This window comes from Nansenia antarctica (assembly GCF_963989245.1).
Source record: "Nansenia antarctica genome assembly, chromosome: 12".
In the NCBI taxonomy this organism is placed as follows: domain Eukaryota; kingdom Metazoa; phylum Chordata; class Actinopteri; order Argentiniformes; family Microstomatidae; genus Nansenia; species Nansenia antarctica.
This window is the reverse complement of record NC_137682.1, coordinates 20691994-20711761: the sequence shown is the minus strand read 5'-3', so window position 1 is coordinate 20711761 and position 19768 is coordinate 20691994. Positions and strand designations below refer to the sequence as shown.

General features: G+C 38.8%; 1 protein-coding gene across 1 annotated transcript in view; it reads right to left on the bottom strand.

Moving 5' to 3' along the window:
• The window catches only part of LOC308168993 (uncharacterized protein), a gene marked incomplete at its 3' end in the record, with an annotated part of 89122 nt that overhangs the window by 24673 nt on the left and 44681 nt on the right, over positions 1-19768 (bottom strand). The window contains exon 5 of the mRNA XM_080543631.1: positions 18638-19717. Coding sequence (XP_080399757.1) covers positions 18638-19717 — 1080 coding nt within the window. The remainder of the gene's footprint in view (positions 1-18637; positions 19718-19768) is intronic.

The following is a 19768-nucleotide window of genomic DNA, read 5'->3' as shown; positions in this document are numbered from 1 at the left end:
AAACCTCATAACCTAAACCTCATAACCTAAACCTGTAACCTAAACCTCATAACCTAAACCTCATAACCTAAACCTCATAACCTAAACCTGTAACCTAAACCTCATAACCTAAACCTCATAACCTAAACCTCATAACCTAAACCTCATAACCTAAACCTGTAACCTAAACCTCATAACCTAAACCTCATAACCTAAACCTCATAACCTAAACCTCATAACCTAAACCTGTAACCTAAACCTCATAACCTAAACCTCATAACCTAAACCTGTAACCTAAACCTGTAACCTAAACCTCATAACCTAAACCTCATAACCTAAACCTCATAACCTAAACCTCATAACCTAAACCTGTAACCTAAACCTGTAACCTAAACCTGTTACCTAAACCTGTAACCTAAACCTGTAACCATAACCTCATAACCTAAACATGTAACCTAAACCTGTAACCTAAACCTCATAACCTAAACCTGTAACCTAAACCTCATAACCTAAACCTCATAACCTAAACCTCATAACCTAAACCTGTAACCTAAACCTGTAACCTAAACCTGTAACCTAAACCTGTAACCTAAACCTCATAACCTAAACCTATAACCTAAACCTGTAACCTAAACCTCATAACCTAAACCTGTAACCTAAACCTGTAACCTAAACCTCATAACCTAAACCTCATAACCTAAACCTCATAACCTAAACCTGTAACCTAAACCTGTAACCTAAACCTCATAACCTAAACCTCATAACCTAAACCTGTAACCTAAACCTCATAACCTAAACCTCATAACCTAAACCTGTAACCTAAAGCTCATAACCTAAAGCTCATAACCTAAAGCTCATAACCTAAACCTCATAACCTAAACCTGTAACCTAAACCTCATAACCTAAACCTCATAACCTAAACCTCATAACCTAAACCTCATAACCTAAACCTCATAACCTAAACCTGTAACCTAAACCTCATAACCAAAACCTCATAACCTAAACCTCATAACCTAAACCTCATAACCTAAACCTCATAACCTAAACCTCATAACCTAAACCTCATAACCTAAACCTGTAACCTATACCTCATAACCTAAACCTCATAACCTAAACCTGTAACCTAAACCTCATAACCTAAACCTGTAACCTAAACCTCATAACCTAAACCTCATAACCTAAACCTCATAACCTAAACCTCATAACCTAAACCTGTAACCTAAACCTGTAACCTAAACCTCATAACCTAAACCTCATAACCTAAACCTCATAACCTAAACCTGTAACCTAAACCTGTAACCTAAACCTCATAACCTAAACCTCATACCCTAAACCTCATAACCTAAACCTGTAACCTAAACCTCATAACCTAAACCTCATAACCTAAACCTCATAACCTAAACCTCATAACCTAAACCTGTAACCTAAACCTCATAACCTTAACCTGTAACCATAACCTGTAACCTAAACCTCATAACCTAAACCTCATAACCTAAACCTGTAACCTAAACCTCATAACCTAAACCTCATAACCTAAACCTGTAACCTAAACCTGTAACCTAAACCTCATAACCTAAACCTGTAACCTAAACCTCATAACCTAAACCTGTAACCTAAACCTCATAACCTAAACCTGTAACCTAAACCTGTAACCTAAACCTGTAACCTAAACCTCATAACCTAAACCTGTAACCTAAACCTCATAACCTAAACCTGTAACCTAAACCTCATAACCTAAACCTCATAACCTAAACCTGTAACCTAAACCTCATAACCTAAACCTCATAACCTAAACCTGTAACCTAAACCTGTAACCTAAACCTGTAACCTAAACCTCATAACCTAAACCTGTAACCTAAACCTCATAACCTAAACCTCATAACCTAAACCTCATAACCTAAACCTCATAACCTAAACCTCATAACCTAAACCTGTAACCTAAACCTCATAACCTAAACCTCATAACCTAAACCTGTAACCTAAACATGTAACCTAAACCTCATAACCTAAACCTCATAACCTAAACCTCATAACCTAAACCTGTAACCAAAACCTCATAACCTAAACCTCATAACCTAAACCTGTAACCTAAACCTCAAAACCTAAACCTCATAACCTAAACCTGTAACCTAAACCTGTAACCTAAACCTCATAACCTAAACCTCATAACCTAAACCTCATAACCTAAACCTCATAACCTAAACCTCATAACCTAAACCTGTAACCTAAACCTCATAACCTAAACCTCATAACCTAAACCTGTAACCTAAACCTCATAACCTAAACCTCATAACCTAAACCTCATAACCTAAACCTGTAACCTAAACCTGTAACCTAAACCTCATAACCTAAACCTCATAACCTAAACCTGTAACCTAAACCTCATAACCTAAACCTCATAACCTAAACCTGTAACCTAAACCTGTAACCTAAACCTCATAACCTAAACCTGTAACCTAAACCTCATAACCTAAACCTCATAACCTAAACCTCATAACCTAAACCTGTAACCTAAACCTGTAACCTAAACCTCATAACCTAAACCTCATAACCTAAACCTCATAACCTAAACCTCATAACCTAAACCTGTAACCTAAACCTCATAACCTAAACCTCATAACCTAAACCTGTAACCTAAACCTGTAACCTAAACCTCATAACCTAAACCTCATAACCTAAACCTCATAACCTAAACCTCATAACCTAAACCCGTTACCTAAACCTGTAACCTAAACCTCATAACCTAAACATGTAACCTAAACCTGTAACCTAAACCTCATAACCTAAACCTGTAACCTAAACCTCATAACCTAAACCTCATAACCTAAACCTGTAACCTAAACCTGTAACCTAAACCTGTAACCTAAACCTGTAACCTAAACCTGTAACCTAAACCTCATAACCTAAACCTATAACCTAAACCTGTAACCTAAACCTCATAACCTAAACCTGTAACCTAAACCTGTAACCTAAACCTCATAACCTAAACCTCATAACCTAAACCTCATAACCTAAACCTGTAACCTAAACCTGTAACCTAAACCTCATAACCTAAACCTCATAACCTAAACCTGTAACCTAAACCTCATAACCTAAACCTCATAACCTAAACCTGTAACCTAAACCTCATAACCTAAACCTCATAACCTAAACCTCATAACCTAAACCTCATAACCTAAACCTGTAACCTAAACCTCATAACCTAAACCTCATAACCTAAACCTCATAACCTAAACCTCATAACCTAAACCTCATAACCTAAACCTGTAACCTAAACCTCATAACCTAAACCTCATAACCTAAACCTCATAACCTAAACCTCATAACCTAAACCTCATAACCTAAACCTGTAACCTAAACCTCATAACCTAAACCTCATAACCTAAACCTCATAACCTAAACCTCATAACCTATACCTCATAACCTAAACCTCATAACCTAAACCTGTAACCTATACCTCATAACCTAAACCTCATAACCTAAACCTGTAACCTAAACCTCATAACCTAAACCTGTAACCTAAACCTCATAACCTAAACCTCATAACCTAAACCTCATAACCTAAACCTGTAACCTAAACCTGTAACCTAAACCTCATAACCTAAACCTCATAACCTAAACCTCATAACCTAAACCTGTAACCTAAACCTGTAACCTAAACCTCATAACCTTAACCTCATACCCTAAACCTCATAACCTAAACCTGTAACCTAAACCTCATAACCTAAACCTCATAACCTAAACCTCATAACCTAAACCTCATAACCTAAACCTGTAACCTAAACCTCATAACCTTAACCTGTAACCATAACCTGTAACCTAAACCTCATAACCTAAACCTCATAACCTAAACCTGTAACCTAAACCTCATAACCTAAACCTGTAACCTAAACCTGTAACCTAAACCTCATAACCTAAACCTGTAACCTAAACCTCATAACCTAAACCTGTAACCTAAACCTCATAACCTAAACCTGTAACCTAAACCTGTAACCTAAACCTGTAACCTAAACCTCATAACCTAAACCTCATAACCTAAACCTGTAACCTAAACCTCATAACCTAAACCTCATAACCTAAACCTGTAACCTAAACCTGTAACCTAAACCTGTAACCTAAACCTCATAACCTAAACCTGTAACCTAAACCTCATAACCTAAACCTCATAACCTAAACCTCATAACCTAAACCTCATAACCTAAACCTGTAACCTAAACCTCATAACCTAAACCTCATAACCTAAACCTGTAACCTAAACATGTAACCTAAACCTCATAACCTAAACCTCATAACCTAAACCTCATAACCTAAACCTCATAACCTAAACCTGTAACCAAAACCTCATAACCTAAACCTCATAACCTAAACCTGTAACCTAAACCTAAAAACCTAAACCTCATAACCTAAACCTGTAACCTAAACCTGTAACCTAAACCTCATAACCTAAACCTCATAACCTAAACCTCATAACCTAAACCTCATAACCTAAACCTCATAACCTAAACCTGTAACCTAAACCTCATAACCTAAACCTCATAACCTAAACCTGTAACCTAAACCTCATAACCTAAACCTCATAACCTAAACCTCATAACCTAAACCTGTAACCTAAACCTGTAACCTAAACCTCATAACCTAAACCTCATAACCTAAACCTGTAACCTAAACCTCATAACCTAAACCTCATAACCTAAACCTGTAACCTAAACCTGTAACCTAAACCTCATAACCTAAACCTGTAACCTAAACCTCATAACCTAAACCTCATAACCTAAACCTCATAACCTAAACCTGTAACCTAAACCTCATAACCTAAACCTCATAACCTAAACCTGTAACCTAAACATCATAACCTAAACCTGTAACCTAAACCTGTAACCTAAACCTGTAACCTAAACCTCATAACCTAAACCTCATAACCTAAACCTCATAACCTAAACCTGTAACCTAAACCTGTAACCTAAACCTCATAACCTAAACCTCATAACCTAAACCTCATAACCTAAACCTCATAACCTAAACCTGTAACCTAAACCTCATAACCTAAACCTCATAACCTAAACCTGTAACCTAAACCTGTAACCTAAACCTCATAACCTAAACCTCATAACCTAAACCTCATAACCTAAACCTCATAACCTAAACCCGTTACCTAAACCTGTAACCTAAACCTCATAACCTAAACATGTAACCTAAACCTGTAACCTAAACCTCATAACCTAAACCTGTAACCTAAACCTCATAACCTAAACCTCATAACCTAAACCTGTAACCTAAACCTGTAACCTAAACCTGTAACCTAAACCTGTAACCTAAACCTGTAACCTAAACCTCATAACCTAAACCTATAACCTAAACCTGTAACCTAAACCTCATAACCTAAACCTGTAACCTAAACCTGTAACCTAAACCTCATAACCTAAACCTCATAACCTAAACCTCATAACCTAAACCTGTAACCTAAACCTGTAACCTAAACCTCATAACCTAAACCTCATAACCTAAACCTGTAACCTAAACCTCATAACCTAAACCTCATAACCTAAACCTGTAACCTAAACCTCATAACCTAAACCTCATAACCTAAACCTCATAACCTAAACCTCATAACCTAAACCTGTAACCTAAACCTCATAACCTAAACCTCATAACCTAAACCTCATAACCTAAACCTCATAACCTAAACCTCATAACCTAAACCTGTAACCTAAACCTCATAACCTAAACCTCATAACCTAAACCTCATAACCTAAACCTCATAACCTAAACCTGTAACCTAAACCTCATAACCTAAACCTCATAACCTAAACCTCATAACCTAAACCTCATAACCTAAACCTCATAACCTAAACCTCATAACCTAAACCTGTAACCTATACCTCATAACCTAAACCTCATAACCTAAACCTGTAACCTAAACCTCATAACCTAAACCTGTAACCTAAACCTCATAACCTAAACCTCATAACCTAAACCTCATAACCTAAACCTGTAACCTAAACCTGTAACCTAAACCTCATAACCTAAACCTCATAACCTAAACCTCATAACCTAAACCTGTAACCTAAACCTGTAACCTAAACCTCATAACCTTAACCTCATACCCTAAACCTCATAACCTAAACCTGTAACCTAAACCTCATAACCTAAACCTCATAACCTAAACCTCATAACCTAAACCTCATAACCTAAACCTGTAACCTAAACCTCATAACCTTAACCTGTAACCATAACCTGTAACCTAAACCTCATAACCTAAACCTCATAACCTAAACCTGTAACCTAAACCTCATAACCTAAACCTGTAACCTAAACCTGTAACCTAAACCTCATAACCTAAACCTGTAACCTAAACCTCATAACCTAAACCTCATAACCTAAACCTCATAACCTAAACCTCATAACCTAAACCTGTAACCTAAACCTCATAACCTAAACCTCATAACCTAAACCTCATAACCTAAACCTCATAACCTAAACCTCATAACCTAAACCTCATAACCTAAACCTGTAACCTAAACCTGTAACCTAAACCTGTAACCTAAACCTCATAACCTAAACCTGTAACCTAAACCTCATAACCTAAACCTCATAACCTAAACCTCATAACCTAAACCTCATAACCTAAACCTCATAACCTAAACCTGTAACCTAAACCTCATAACCTAAACCTCATAACCTAAACCTGTAACCTAAACATGTAACCTAAACCTCATAACCTAAACCTCATAACCTAAACCTCATAACCTAAACCTCATAACCTAAACCTGTAACCAAAACCTCATAACCTAAACCTCATAACCTAAACCTGTAACCTAAACCTAAAAACCTAAACCTCATAACCTAAACCTGTAACCTAAACCTGTAACCTAAACCTCATAACCTAAACCTCATAACCTAAACCTCATAACCTAAACCTCATAACCTAAACCTCATAACCTAAACCTGTAACCTAAACCTCATAACCTAAACCTCATAACCTAAACCTGTAACCTAAACCTCATAACCTAAACCTCATAACCTAAACCTCATAACCTAAACCTGTAACCTAAACCTGTAACCTAAACCTCATAACCTAAACCTCATAACCTAAACCTGTAACCTAAACCTCATAACCTAAACCTCATAACCTAAACCTGTAACCTAAACCTGTAACCTAAACCTCATAACCTAAACCTGTAACCTAAACCTCATAACCTAAACCTCATAACCTAAACCTCATAACCTAAACCTGTAACCTAAACCTCATAACCTAAACCTCATAACCTAAACCTGTAACCTAAACATCATAACCTAAACCTGTAACCTAAACCTGTAACCTAAACCTGTAACCTAAACCTCATAACCTAAACCTCATAACCTAAACCTCATAACCTAAACCTCATAACCTAAACCTGTAACCTAAACCTCATAACCTAAACCTGTAACCTAAACCTCATAACCTAAACCTCATAACCCAAACCTCATAACCTAAACCTCATAACCTAAACCTGTAACCTAAACCTCATAACCTAAACCTCATAACCTAAACCTGTAACCTAAACCTGTAACCTAAACCTCATAACCTAAACCTCATAACCTAAACCTCATAACCTAAACCTGTAACCTAAACCTCATAACCTAAACCTCATAACCTAAACCTCATAACCTAAACCTCATAACCTAAACCTCATAACCTAAACCTGTAACCTAAACCTCATAACCTTAACCTGTAACCATAACCTGTAACCTAAACCTCATAACCTAAACCTCATAACCTAAACCTCATAACCTGAACCTGTAACCTAAACCTCATAACCTAAACCTCATAACCTAAACCTCATAACCTAAACCTGTAACCTAAACCTGTAACCTAAACCTCATAACCTAAACCTGTAACCTAAACCTCATAACCTTAACCTGTTACCTAAACCTCATAACCTAAACCTGTAACCTAAACCTGTAACCTAAACCTCATAACCTAAACCTCATAACCTAAACCTGTAACCTAAACCTCATAACCTAAACCTCATAACCTAAACCTGTAACCTAAACCTGTAACCTAAACCTGTAACCTAAACCTCATAACCTAAATCTGTAACCTAAACCTCATAACCTAAACCTCATAACCTAAACCTCATAACCTAAACCTGTAACCTAAACCTCATAACCTAAACCTCATAACCTAAACCTGTAACCTAAACATCATAACCTAAACCTGTAACCTAAACCTGTAACCTAAACCTGTAACCTAAACCTCATAACCTAAACCTCATAACCTAAACCTCATAACCTAAACCTCATAACCTAAACCTGTAACCTAAACCTCATAACCTAAACCTGTAACCTAAACCTCATAACCTAAACCTCATAACCTAAACCTCATAACCTAAACCTGTAACCTAAACCTCATAACCTAAACCTCATAACCTAAACCTCATAACCTAAACCTGTAACCTAAACCTGTAACCTAAACCTCGTAACCTAAACCTCATAACCTAAACCTCATAACCTAAACCTGTAACCTAAACCTCATAACCTAAACCTCATAACCTAAACCTCATAACCTAAACCTCATAACCTAAACCTCATAACCTAAACCTGTAACCTAAACCTCATAACCTTAACCTGTAACCATAACATGTAACCTAAACCTCATAACCTAAACCTCATAACCTAAACCTCATAACCTAAACCTGTAACCTAAACCTCATAACCTAAACCTCATAACCTAAACCTGTAACCTAAACCTGTAACCTAAACCTCATAACCTAAACCTGTAACCTAAACCTCATAACCTTAACCTGTAACCTGAACCTCATAACCTAAACCTGTAACCTAAACCTGTAACCTAAACCTGTAACCTAAACCTCATAACCTAAACCTCATAACCTAAACCTCATAACCTAAACCTCATAACCTAAACCTGTAACCTAAACCTGTAACCTAAACCTGTAACCTAAACCTGTAACCTAAACCTGTAACCTAAACCTCATAACCTAAACCTGTAACCTAAACCTCATAACCTAAACCTCATAACCTAAACCTCATAACCTAAACCTCATAAGCTAAACCTCATAACCTAAACCTGTAACCTAAACCTCATAACCTAAACCTCATAACCTAAACCTGTAACCTAAACCTGTAACCTAAACCTCATAACCTAAACCTCATAACCTAAACCTCATAACCTAAACCTGTAAACAAAACCTCATAACCTAAACCTCATAACCTAAACCTGTAACCTAAACCTCATAACCTAAACCTCATAACCTAAACCTGTAACCTAAACCTCATAACCGAAACCTCATAACCTAAACCTGTAACCTAAACCTCATAACCTAAACCTGTAACCTAAACCTGTAACCTAAACCTCATAACCTAAACCTCATAACCTAAACCTCATAACCTAAACCTGTAACCTAAACCTCATAACCTAAACCTCATAACCTAAACCTGTAACCTAAACATGTAACCTAAACCTCATAACCTAAACCTCATAACCTAAACCTCATAACCTAAACCTCATAACCTAAACCTGTAACCAAAACCTCATAACCTAAACCTCATAACCTAAACCTGTAACCTAAACCTAAAAACCTAAACCTCATAACCTAAACCTGTAACCTAAACCTGTAACCTAAACCTCATAACCTAAACCTCATAACCTAAACCTCATAACCTAAACCTCATAACCTAAACCTCATAACCTAAACCTGTAACCTAAACCTCATAACCTAAACCTCATAACCTAAACCTGTAACCTAAACCTCATAACCTAAACCTCATAACCTAAACCTCATAACCTAAACCTGTAACCTAAACCTGTAACCTAAACCTCATAACCTAAACCTCATAACCTAAACCTGTAACCTAAACCTCATAACCTAAACCTCATAACCTAAACCTGTAACCTAAACCTGTAACCTAAACCTCATAACCTAAACCTGTAACCTAAACCTCATAACCTAAACCTCATAACCTAAACCTGTAACCTAAACCTCATAACCTAAACCTCATAACCTAAACCTGTAACCTAAACATCATAACCTAAACCTGTCACCTAAACCTGTAACCTAAACCTGTAACCTAAACCTCATAACCTAAACCTCATAACCTAAACCTCATAACCTAAACCTCATAACCTAAACCTGTAACCTAAACCTCATAACCTAAACCTGTAACCTAAACCTCATAACCTAAACCTCATAACCCAAACCTCATAACCTAAACCTCATAACCTAAACCTGTAACCTAAACCTCATAACCTAAACCTCATAACCTAAACCTCATAACCTAAACCTGTAACCTAAACCTGTAACCTAAACCTCATAACCTAACCCTCATAACCAAAACCTCATAACCTAAACCTGTAACCTAAACCTCATAACCTAAACCTCATAACCTAAACCTCATAACCTAAACCTCATAACCTAAACCTCATAACCTAAACCTGTAACCTAAACCTCATAACCTTAACCTGTAACCATAACCTGTAACCTAAACCTCATAACCTAAACCTCATAACCTGAACCTGTAACCTAAACCTCATAACCTAAACCTCATAACCTAAACCTGTAACCTAAACCTGTAACCTAAACCTCATAACCTAAACCTGTAACCTAAACCTCATAACCTTAACCTGTAACCTAAACCTCATAACCTAAACCTGTAACCTAAACCTGTAACCTAAACCTCATAACCTAAACCTCATAACCTAAACCTGTAACCTAAACCTCATAACCTAAACCTCATAACCTAAACCTGTAACCTAAACCTGTAACCTAAACCTCATAACCTAAACCTGTAACCTAAACCTCATAACCTAAACCTCATAACCTAAACCTCATAACCTAAACCTGTAACCTAAACCTCATAACCTAAACCTCATAACCTAAACCTGTAACCTAAACATCATAACCTAAACCTGTAACCTAAACCTGTAACCTAAACCTGTAACCTAAACCTCATAACCTAAACCTCATAACCTAAACCTCATAACCTAAACCTCATAACCTAAACCTGTAACCTCATAACCTAAACCTGTAACCTAAACCTCCTAACCTAAACCTCATAACCTAAACCTCATAACCTAAACCTGTAACCTAAACCTCATAACCTAAACCTCATAACCTAAACCTCATAACCTAAACCTGTAACCTAAACCTGTAACCTAAACCTCGTAACCTAAACCTCATAACCTAAACCTCATAACCTAAACCTGTAACCTAAACCTCATAACCTAAACCTCATAACCTAAACCTCATAACCTAAACCTCATAACCTAAACCTCATAACCTAAACCTGTAACCTAAACCTCATAACCTTAACCTGTAACCATAACATGTAACCTAAACCTCATAACCTAAACCTCATAACCTAAACCTCATAACCTAAACCTGTAACCTAAACCTCATAACCTAAACCTCATAACCTAAACCTGTAACCTAAACCTGTAACCTAAACCTCATAACCTAAACCTGTAACCTAAACCTCATAACCTTAACCTGTAACCTAAACCTCATAACCTAAACCTGTAACCTAAACCTGTAACCTAAACCTGTAACCTAAACCTCATAACCTAAACCTCATAACCTAAACCTCATAACCTAAACCTCATAACCTAAACTTGTAACCTAAACCTGTAACCTAAACCTGTAACCTAAACCTGTAACCTAAACCTGTAACCTAAACCTCATAACCTAAACCTGTAACCTAAACCTCATAACCTAAACCTCATAACCTAAACCTCATAACCTAAACCTCATAAGCTAAACCTCATAACCTAAACCTGTAACCTAAACATGTAACCTAAACCTCATAACCTAAACCTCATAACCTAAACCTCATAACCTAAACCTCATAACCTAAACCTGTAACCAAAACCTCATAACCTAAACCTCATAACCTAAACCTGTAACCTAAACCTAAAAACCTAAACCTCATAACCTAAACCTGTAACCTAAACCTGTAACCTAAACCTCATAACCTAAACCTCATAACCTAAACCTCATAACCTAAACCTCATAACCTAAACCTCATAACCTAAACCTGTAACCTAAACCTCATAACCTAAACCTCATAACCTAAACCTGTAACCTAAACCTCATAACCTAAACCTCATAACCTAAACCTCATAACCTAAACCTGTAACCTAAACCTGTAACCTAAACCTCATAACCTAAACCTCATAACCTAAACCTGTAACCTAAACCTCATAACCTAAACCTCATAACCTAAACCTGTAACCTAAACCTGTAACCTAAACCTCATAACCTAAACCTGTAACCTAAACCTCATAACCTAAACCTCATAACCTAAACCTCATAACCTAAACCTGTAACCTAAACCTCATAACCTAAACCTCATAACCTAAACCTGTAACCTAAACATCATAACCTAAACCTGTCACCTAAACCTGTAACCTAAACCTGTAACCTAAACCTCATAACCTAAACCTCATAACCTAAACCTCATAACCTAAACCTCATAACCTAAACCTGTAACCTAAACCTCATAACCTAAACCTGTAACCTAAACCTCATAACCTAAACCTCATAACCCAAACCTCATAACCTAAACCTCATAACCTAAACCTGTAACCTAAACCTCATAACCTAAACCTGTAACCTAAACCTCATAACCTAAACCTCATAACCCAAACCTCATAACCTAAACCTCATAACCTAAACCTGTAACCTAAACCTCATAACCTAAACCTCATAACCTAAACCTCATAACCTAAACCTGTAACCTAAACCTGTAACCTAAACCTCATAACCTAACCCTCATAACCAAAACCTCATAACCTAAACCTGTAACCTAAACCTCATAACCTAAACCTCATAACCTAAACCTCATAACCTAAACCTCATAACCTAAACCTCATAACCTAAACCTGTAACCTAAACCTCATAACCTTAACCTGTAACCATAACCTGTAACCTAAACCTCATAACCTAAACCTCATAACCTGAACCTGTAACCTAAACCTCATAACCTAAACCTCATAACCTAAACCTGTAACCTAAACCTGTAACCTAAACCTCATAACCTAAACCTGTAACCTAAACCTCATAACCTTAACCTGTAACCTAAACCTCATAACCTAAACCTGTAACCTAAACCTGTAACCTAAACCTCATAACCTAAACCTCATAACCTAAACCTGTAACCTAAACCTCATAACCTAAACCTCATAACCTAAACCTCATAACCTAAACCTGTAACCTAAACCTGTAACCTAAACCTCATAACCTAAACCTGTAACCTAAACCTCATAACCTAAACCTCATAACCTAAACCTCATAACCTAAACCTGTAACCTAAACCTCATAACCTAAACCTCATAACCTAAACCTGTAACCTAAACATCATAACCTAAACCTGTAACCTAAACCTGTAACCTAAACCTGTAACCTAAACCTCATAACCTAAACCTCATAACCTAAACCTCATAACCTAAACCTCATAACCTAAACCTGTAACCTCATAACCTAAACCTGTAACCTAAACCTCCTAACCTAAACCTCATAACCTAAACCTCATAACCTAAACCTGTAACCTAAACCTCATAACCTAAACCTCATAACCTAAACCTCATAACCTAAACCTGTAACCTAAACCTGTAACCTAAACCTCGTAACCTAAACCTCATAACCTAAACCTCATAACCTAAACCTGTAACCTAAACCTCATAACCTAAACCTCATAACCTAAACCTCATAACCTAAACCTCATAACCTAAACCTCATAACCTAAACCTGTAACCTAAACCTCATAACCTTAACCTGTAACCATAACATGTAACCTAAACCTCATAACCTAAACCTCATAACCTAAACCTCATAACCTAAACCTGTAACCTAAACCTCATAACCTAAACCTCATAACCTAAACCTGTAACCTAAACCTGTAACCTAAACCTCATAACCTAAACCTGTAACCTAAACCTCATAACCTTAACCTGTAACCTAAACCTCATAACCTAAACCTGTAACCTAAACCTGTAACCTAAACCTGTAACCTAAACCTCATAACCTAAACCTCATAACCTAAACCTCATAACCTAAACCTCATAACCTAAACTTGTAACCTAAACCTGTAACCTAAACCTGTAACCTAAACCTGTAACCTAAACCTGTAACCTAAACCTCATAACCTAAACCTGTAACCTAAACCTCATAACCTAAACCTCATAACCTAAACCTCATAACCTAAACCTCATAAGCTAAACCTCATAACCTAAACCTGTAACCTAAACCTCATAACCTAAACCTCATAACCTAAACCTGTAACCTAAACCTGTAACCTAAACCTCATAACCTAAACCTCATAACCTAAACCTCATAACCTAAACCTCATAACCTAAACCTGTAACCAAAACCTCATAACCTAAACCTCATAACCTAAACCTGTAACCTAAACCTCATAACCTAAACCTCATAACCTAAACCTGTAACCTAAACCTCATAAGCTAAACCTCATAACCTAAACCTCATAACCTAAACCTCATAACCTAAACCTCATAACCTAAACCTGTAACCTAAAACTCATAACCTAAACCTCATAACCTAAACCTGTAACCTAAACCTCATAACCTAAACCTCATAACCTAAACCTCATAACCTAAACCTGTAACCTAAACCTGTAACCTAAACCTCATAACCTAAACCTCATAACCTAAACCTGTAACCTAAACCTCATAACCTAAACCTCATAACATAAACCTGTAACCTAAACCTCATAACCTAAACCTCATAACCTAAACCTGTAACCTAAACCTGTAACCTAAACCTCATAACCTAAACCTGTAACCTAAACCTCATAACCTAAACCTCATAACCTAAACCTGTAACCTAAACCTCATAACCTAAACCTCATAGCCTAAACCTGTAACCTAAACCTCATAACCTAAACCTGTAACCTAAACCTGTAACCTAAACCTGTAACCTAAACCTCATAACCTAAACCTCATAACCTAAACCTCATAACCTAAACCTCATAACCTAAACCTGTAACCTAAACCTGTAACCTAAACCTCATAACCTAAACCTCATAACCTAAACCTCATAACCTAAACCTGTAACCTAAACCTCATAACCTAAACCTGTAACCTAAACCTCATAACCTAAACCTGTAACCTAAACCTGTAACCTAAACCTCATAACCTAAACCTGTAACCTAAACCTGTAACCTAAATCTCATAACCTAAACCTGTAACCTAAACCTCATAACCTAAACCTCATAACCTCATAACCTAAACCTGTAACCTAAACCTCATAACCTAAACCTCATAACCTAAACCTCATAACCTAAACCTCATAACCTAAACCTCATAACCTAAACCTGTAACCTAAACCTCATAACCTAAACCTCATAACCTAAACTTGTAACCTAAACCTCATAACCTAAACCTCATAACCTAAACCTCATAACCTAAACCTGTAACATAAACCTCATAACCTAAACCTCATAACCTAAACCTCATAACCTAAACCTGTAACCTAAACCTCATAACCTAAACCTGTAACCTAAACCTCATAACCTAAACCTGTAACCTAAACCTGTAACCTAAACCTCATAACCTAAACCTGTAACCTAAACCTGTAACCTAAATCTCATAACCTAAACCTGTAACCTAAACCTCATAACCTAAACCTCATAACCTCATAACCTAAACCTGTAACCTAAACCTCATAACCTAAACCTCATAACCTAAACCTCATAACCTAAACCTCATAACCTAAACCTCATAACCTAAACCTGTAACCTAAACCTCATAACCTAAACCTCATAACCTAAACTTGTAACCTAAACCTCATAACCTAAACCTCATAACCTAAACCTCATAACCTAAACCTGTAACCTAAACCTCATAACCTAAACCTCATAACCTAAACCTCATAACCTAAACCTGTAACCTAAACCTCATAACCTAAACCTGTAACCTAAACCTCATAACCTAAACCTCATAACCTAAACCTCATAACCTAAACCTGTAACCTAAACCTCATAACCTAAACCTCATAACCTAAACCTCATAACCTAAACCTGTAACCTAAACCTCATAACCTAAACCTCATAACCTAAACCTCATAACCTAAACCTCATAACCTAAACCTGTAACCTAAACCTGTAACCTAAACCTGTAACCTAAAATGAAAAAATCTGTCTATGTCTATGTTCACTGCCCTCCTCATCTCTGCCACGGTGTTGATCCTGTTTGGCTGCTGTATTGTCCCTTGCATTAGAGGCCTGACCCAGCGACTGATTACTGCGGCCCTAACCAAGGTTGATGCTGGAACACAGATGCAATTACAAATGCTTATTGCTGAGCAGCAGCAGTCGCTGTTAGAGGGTGAGGAGATCATGGATCATGATACAGGAGTTGAAGATATGTTGTGATTATGGAGGTTTGTGAAGGAATGGTGTAAATAAAGGCATTTGCGGTCTACGACCCATCTCACCATGTCTGGCTACAAATTCTCTGTAATGGTCATAATTTTGTTTAATGACCAAAGGGGGGATTTGTTGGGAATTTGTATTAAAATAACTAGAAGTGATAAATCATGTACTATGTGCTCATTTAAATAATATGTGACTGAGGTCAGTTGAGAACAATAGGAAGGTCACGCAAAGCCAAAAGAGAGGTTCTGTTTTTGAGCGACAAGAAAAAGACAAGCTCCTGACTAAAAGAAAGTTTTATGATTCAAACTGCCTGTAAATTACTTATTTTTACCTATGTGCTAACAACCATTTTACACCTGCTGTTATGATATTCTATTTTTCTGTACTGATTTTATACTTTCATAACTAATGATTAATGATAAGTCTATTCTTCTATACTATATTTTAACTTGTTAATCGAATCCTAAACTCATAGGACTGTGTTCAAATGTTTTCACAAGCTATTCTGATACACTGAGGCCACATACCTAACTAAAACACTTGCTCGCAGCTGCAACGGATTTTGTGCTGAGAATTGGAAAACTACCAGATAGGGGGGGAGGGACAACCCAGCCCCAAATGTTAAATCAAATGTATAAAGGACTATGTACCAAGGCTAAACGGGTCTCTTGTCCGGTGAAGCTTCGGCAGTTAACCAGCTATACTGGCCTGCGGACGTGAAGCTAGATAGGACCCCTTTCCATGGAATGAAATGCTATCGTTTGCTGATGCTATTGTTTGCTGATGTGCTCGAATAAATATTCTCTTAAAGAACAGTTCAGTAGTGGTGCCGAATATATGATTGGATCATTTTATCTTAGGAGACATATCAAGGACGTCTCGTTGAGATTAAACGAACTCGCTTGTGAGTGACAACTCAATTAAATCAATTCTGGAGAAGTTGATCGCCTTACATTAGTGTAACCAGGGAGTAGCTAAAAGGACTGTAGAATTTAGGAAGGGGCTGGTTATCTAACTAACTCTAAGCTAAATAGGCAGTGTAGGAGGATACAGGCAGGGGGCGCCAGCAAACCGTTAGACTAGCAGTTACTATCGTTAGCATTAGCATGGGAATTAGCATTAGCATTAGCATTGGAATTAGCATTAGCATTAGCCTTGGAATTAGCATTAGCATACAAACAACTAACACACGGTAACGGTATCACATATGAACAAACACATTTATTTACAGAACTGATGTATACATCCCCAGATATATACACTCCCTCCCCGCCGGCCACACACACACTCAATCACTCACTCATAGTGTCTGGCCTGAACAGGCTTATAGTCCCGGACTGTGGTGCGCGTTGAGGCCTGGTTGGATGGCATGTGCGTCGAGGAAGGTAGCAGACAAAAGGGGGGGGGGTGACGTAGCAACGCGGAGGGAAAGGGCCTTCTTCGTAGTCCGCGCCGAGGGGTGAAGGGCTCAGGTCCGGGTGGTTCACGGTAAGCTCCGATGGAGTCAGCGTTCGGTCGCAGTCCGCTCTTGGAGGCGACGGTTCTGTCCAGTTTGGCGTCTCGCGTGGTCCAACGTTAACAGCCGGCTGCTGGCAAGGCTGTCTAACGGGGACACAACTAAACTGGGCTACAGTGGTAAACTCAATAATCACTTTCCTGGCGTCTTCAGCTTCTGCACGGTGTGCGTGTTACTGAATCCGCCATCTTAGATTGACTTCTCGTTACTCTCTCTCGTTTGGTCTCTCTCGTTCTGGTTCTCATCACACACTGACTGACAGAGCACTTCCGTTCCTATATATATACCACCGAACCTAACATCCGGGTCACGGACACACCCCGGATATACTACGTCATCAAACATATACATAAACATTACAATAACAATACATACACCTTCATAAACGTACATGAATAGTATAGAAAATAACAAAGGAAATAACTGGGGCAAAATAGGGCTGGTTTGGGGAAACTAAACTGGCTCTAAACTGTGGGCCTTCACAACAGCCGCCCCATGAAACCCTCGGTTTCAGTTAACTAAGGAAGGCACACTGGCTAGGCTGCTCTAGCAGCGTGAGGTAGGAGGTGATAGTGTCCTTGGTAATTTGAGGGAGCTCAATCAGGCGTGCCACAGGTCGGGTGTAAGTGCGACCACCAACGTCCACGATGGCCGTCCGCACCCTTCCATCCGGACCCGGCAGGACCTTGGTCACTCTGCCTGTCTGCCAGGCGGCGCGTGGAAGGGACTGGTCGATCACCAGTACCACGGCACCTTCGGACAAGTTGTCTCTCTCCCTCAGCAGAGTCTTCTGCTTCTCCTCCTTCTCCAGGGCGCGGATGTGCTCCTCGAAGCAGATCAGAGCGCCTTCCTTGTCCATGTTCTGCAGCTCCTCGTACTCAGCGAAGGTGGGGTTGTCCAGCAGGTACTGCTGGGCCTCGGACCAGGTGGTGCGGTAGGTGACGTTGGCCATGTTGTCCAGAATGTTCTTCAGCGCCTCCCAGTTCCTCTTCCTGAGCTGCTTGGCTTGTTCCTTCTCCTTCTTAGCCTTGTAGGCCTTAAACGCTTGCTTCTTCTCACTCAGCTTGGGCAGGGCGCTGTAGCGTGGGTCGTTGATGATCATTCTCATGGCTTGCTCCCATGACGCGTTGGATGAAACACCCTTCTCCTTCAGAAGCTCTTTGAAGGCCTGCTTGGCCTCCTCTTTTGGGTTCCACTTGTACGTTTTCTTCGCCAACTCCGGCCTTTCCTCCTTGGAGGCGTCTACAATACTGGCTGAGACTTCCATGGCTGACGTGTACTCGACGGAGTTGACGGGTGCGTCAATGCTGACCTCGGCCACGTGAGGGTGCATGGCCACCTGCAGGTGTTCCTCGGCAACAGCTGTTGCCGCCATGGCCTCCATGTCCATCATGGTCGCCATGGTAGCAGCAGGATCAACCTGAAGAGTGGGAACGGGGGCGGTGCCAGGAGCTGCAGCTTCTACCGTCCCATTCTCCTCCGCTTTGATCATCGCTTCCAGATCTTCCAGCTCTTTGGGCTTGGTCCACCGGGACTCCTTAGTCTGGGAGTTGTAGTAGTAAGGCTTTCCCGTGTCAGACTTGTACTCCTTCCACGGGCACTTAGACAACATTTGCTCAGCAGGAGATTTCAGGTCGTCTGGTTTCTCCCATGAGGACTGTTTAGTCTCTGTGTTGTAGAAGTAGGTCTTCCCATCCAGAGACTTATGCTCTGTCCACAGAGACTTCTTCTTTGGTTGGTCATCCTGTGGTGAACCATTTGTGGTACTAACTGTTCCAGGTGCACTGGCAGCAATAGATTCCACTCCAGGCGGTCCGGTTGGTTGGTTTGCTTCTTCGGTTCGGACATGGAGGGATGACGTAGCTCTCCCGTCTCTATCTCTCC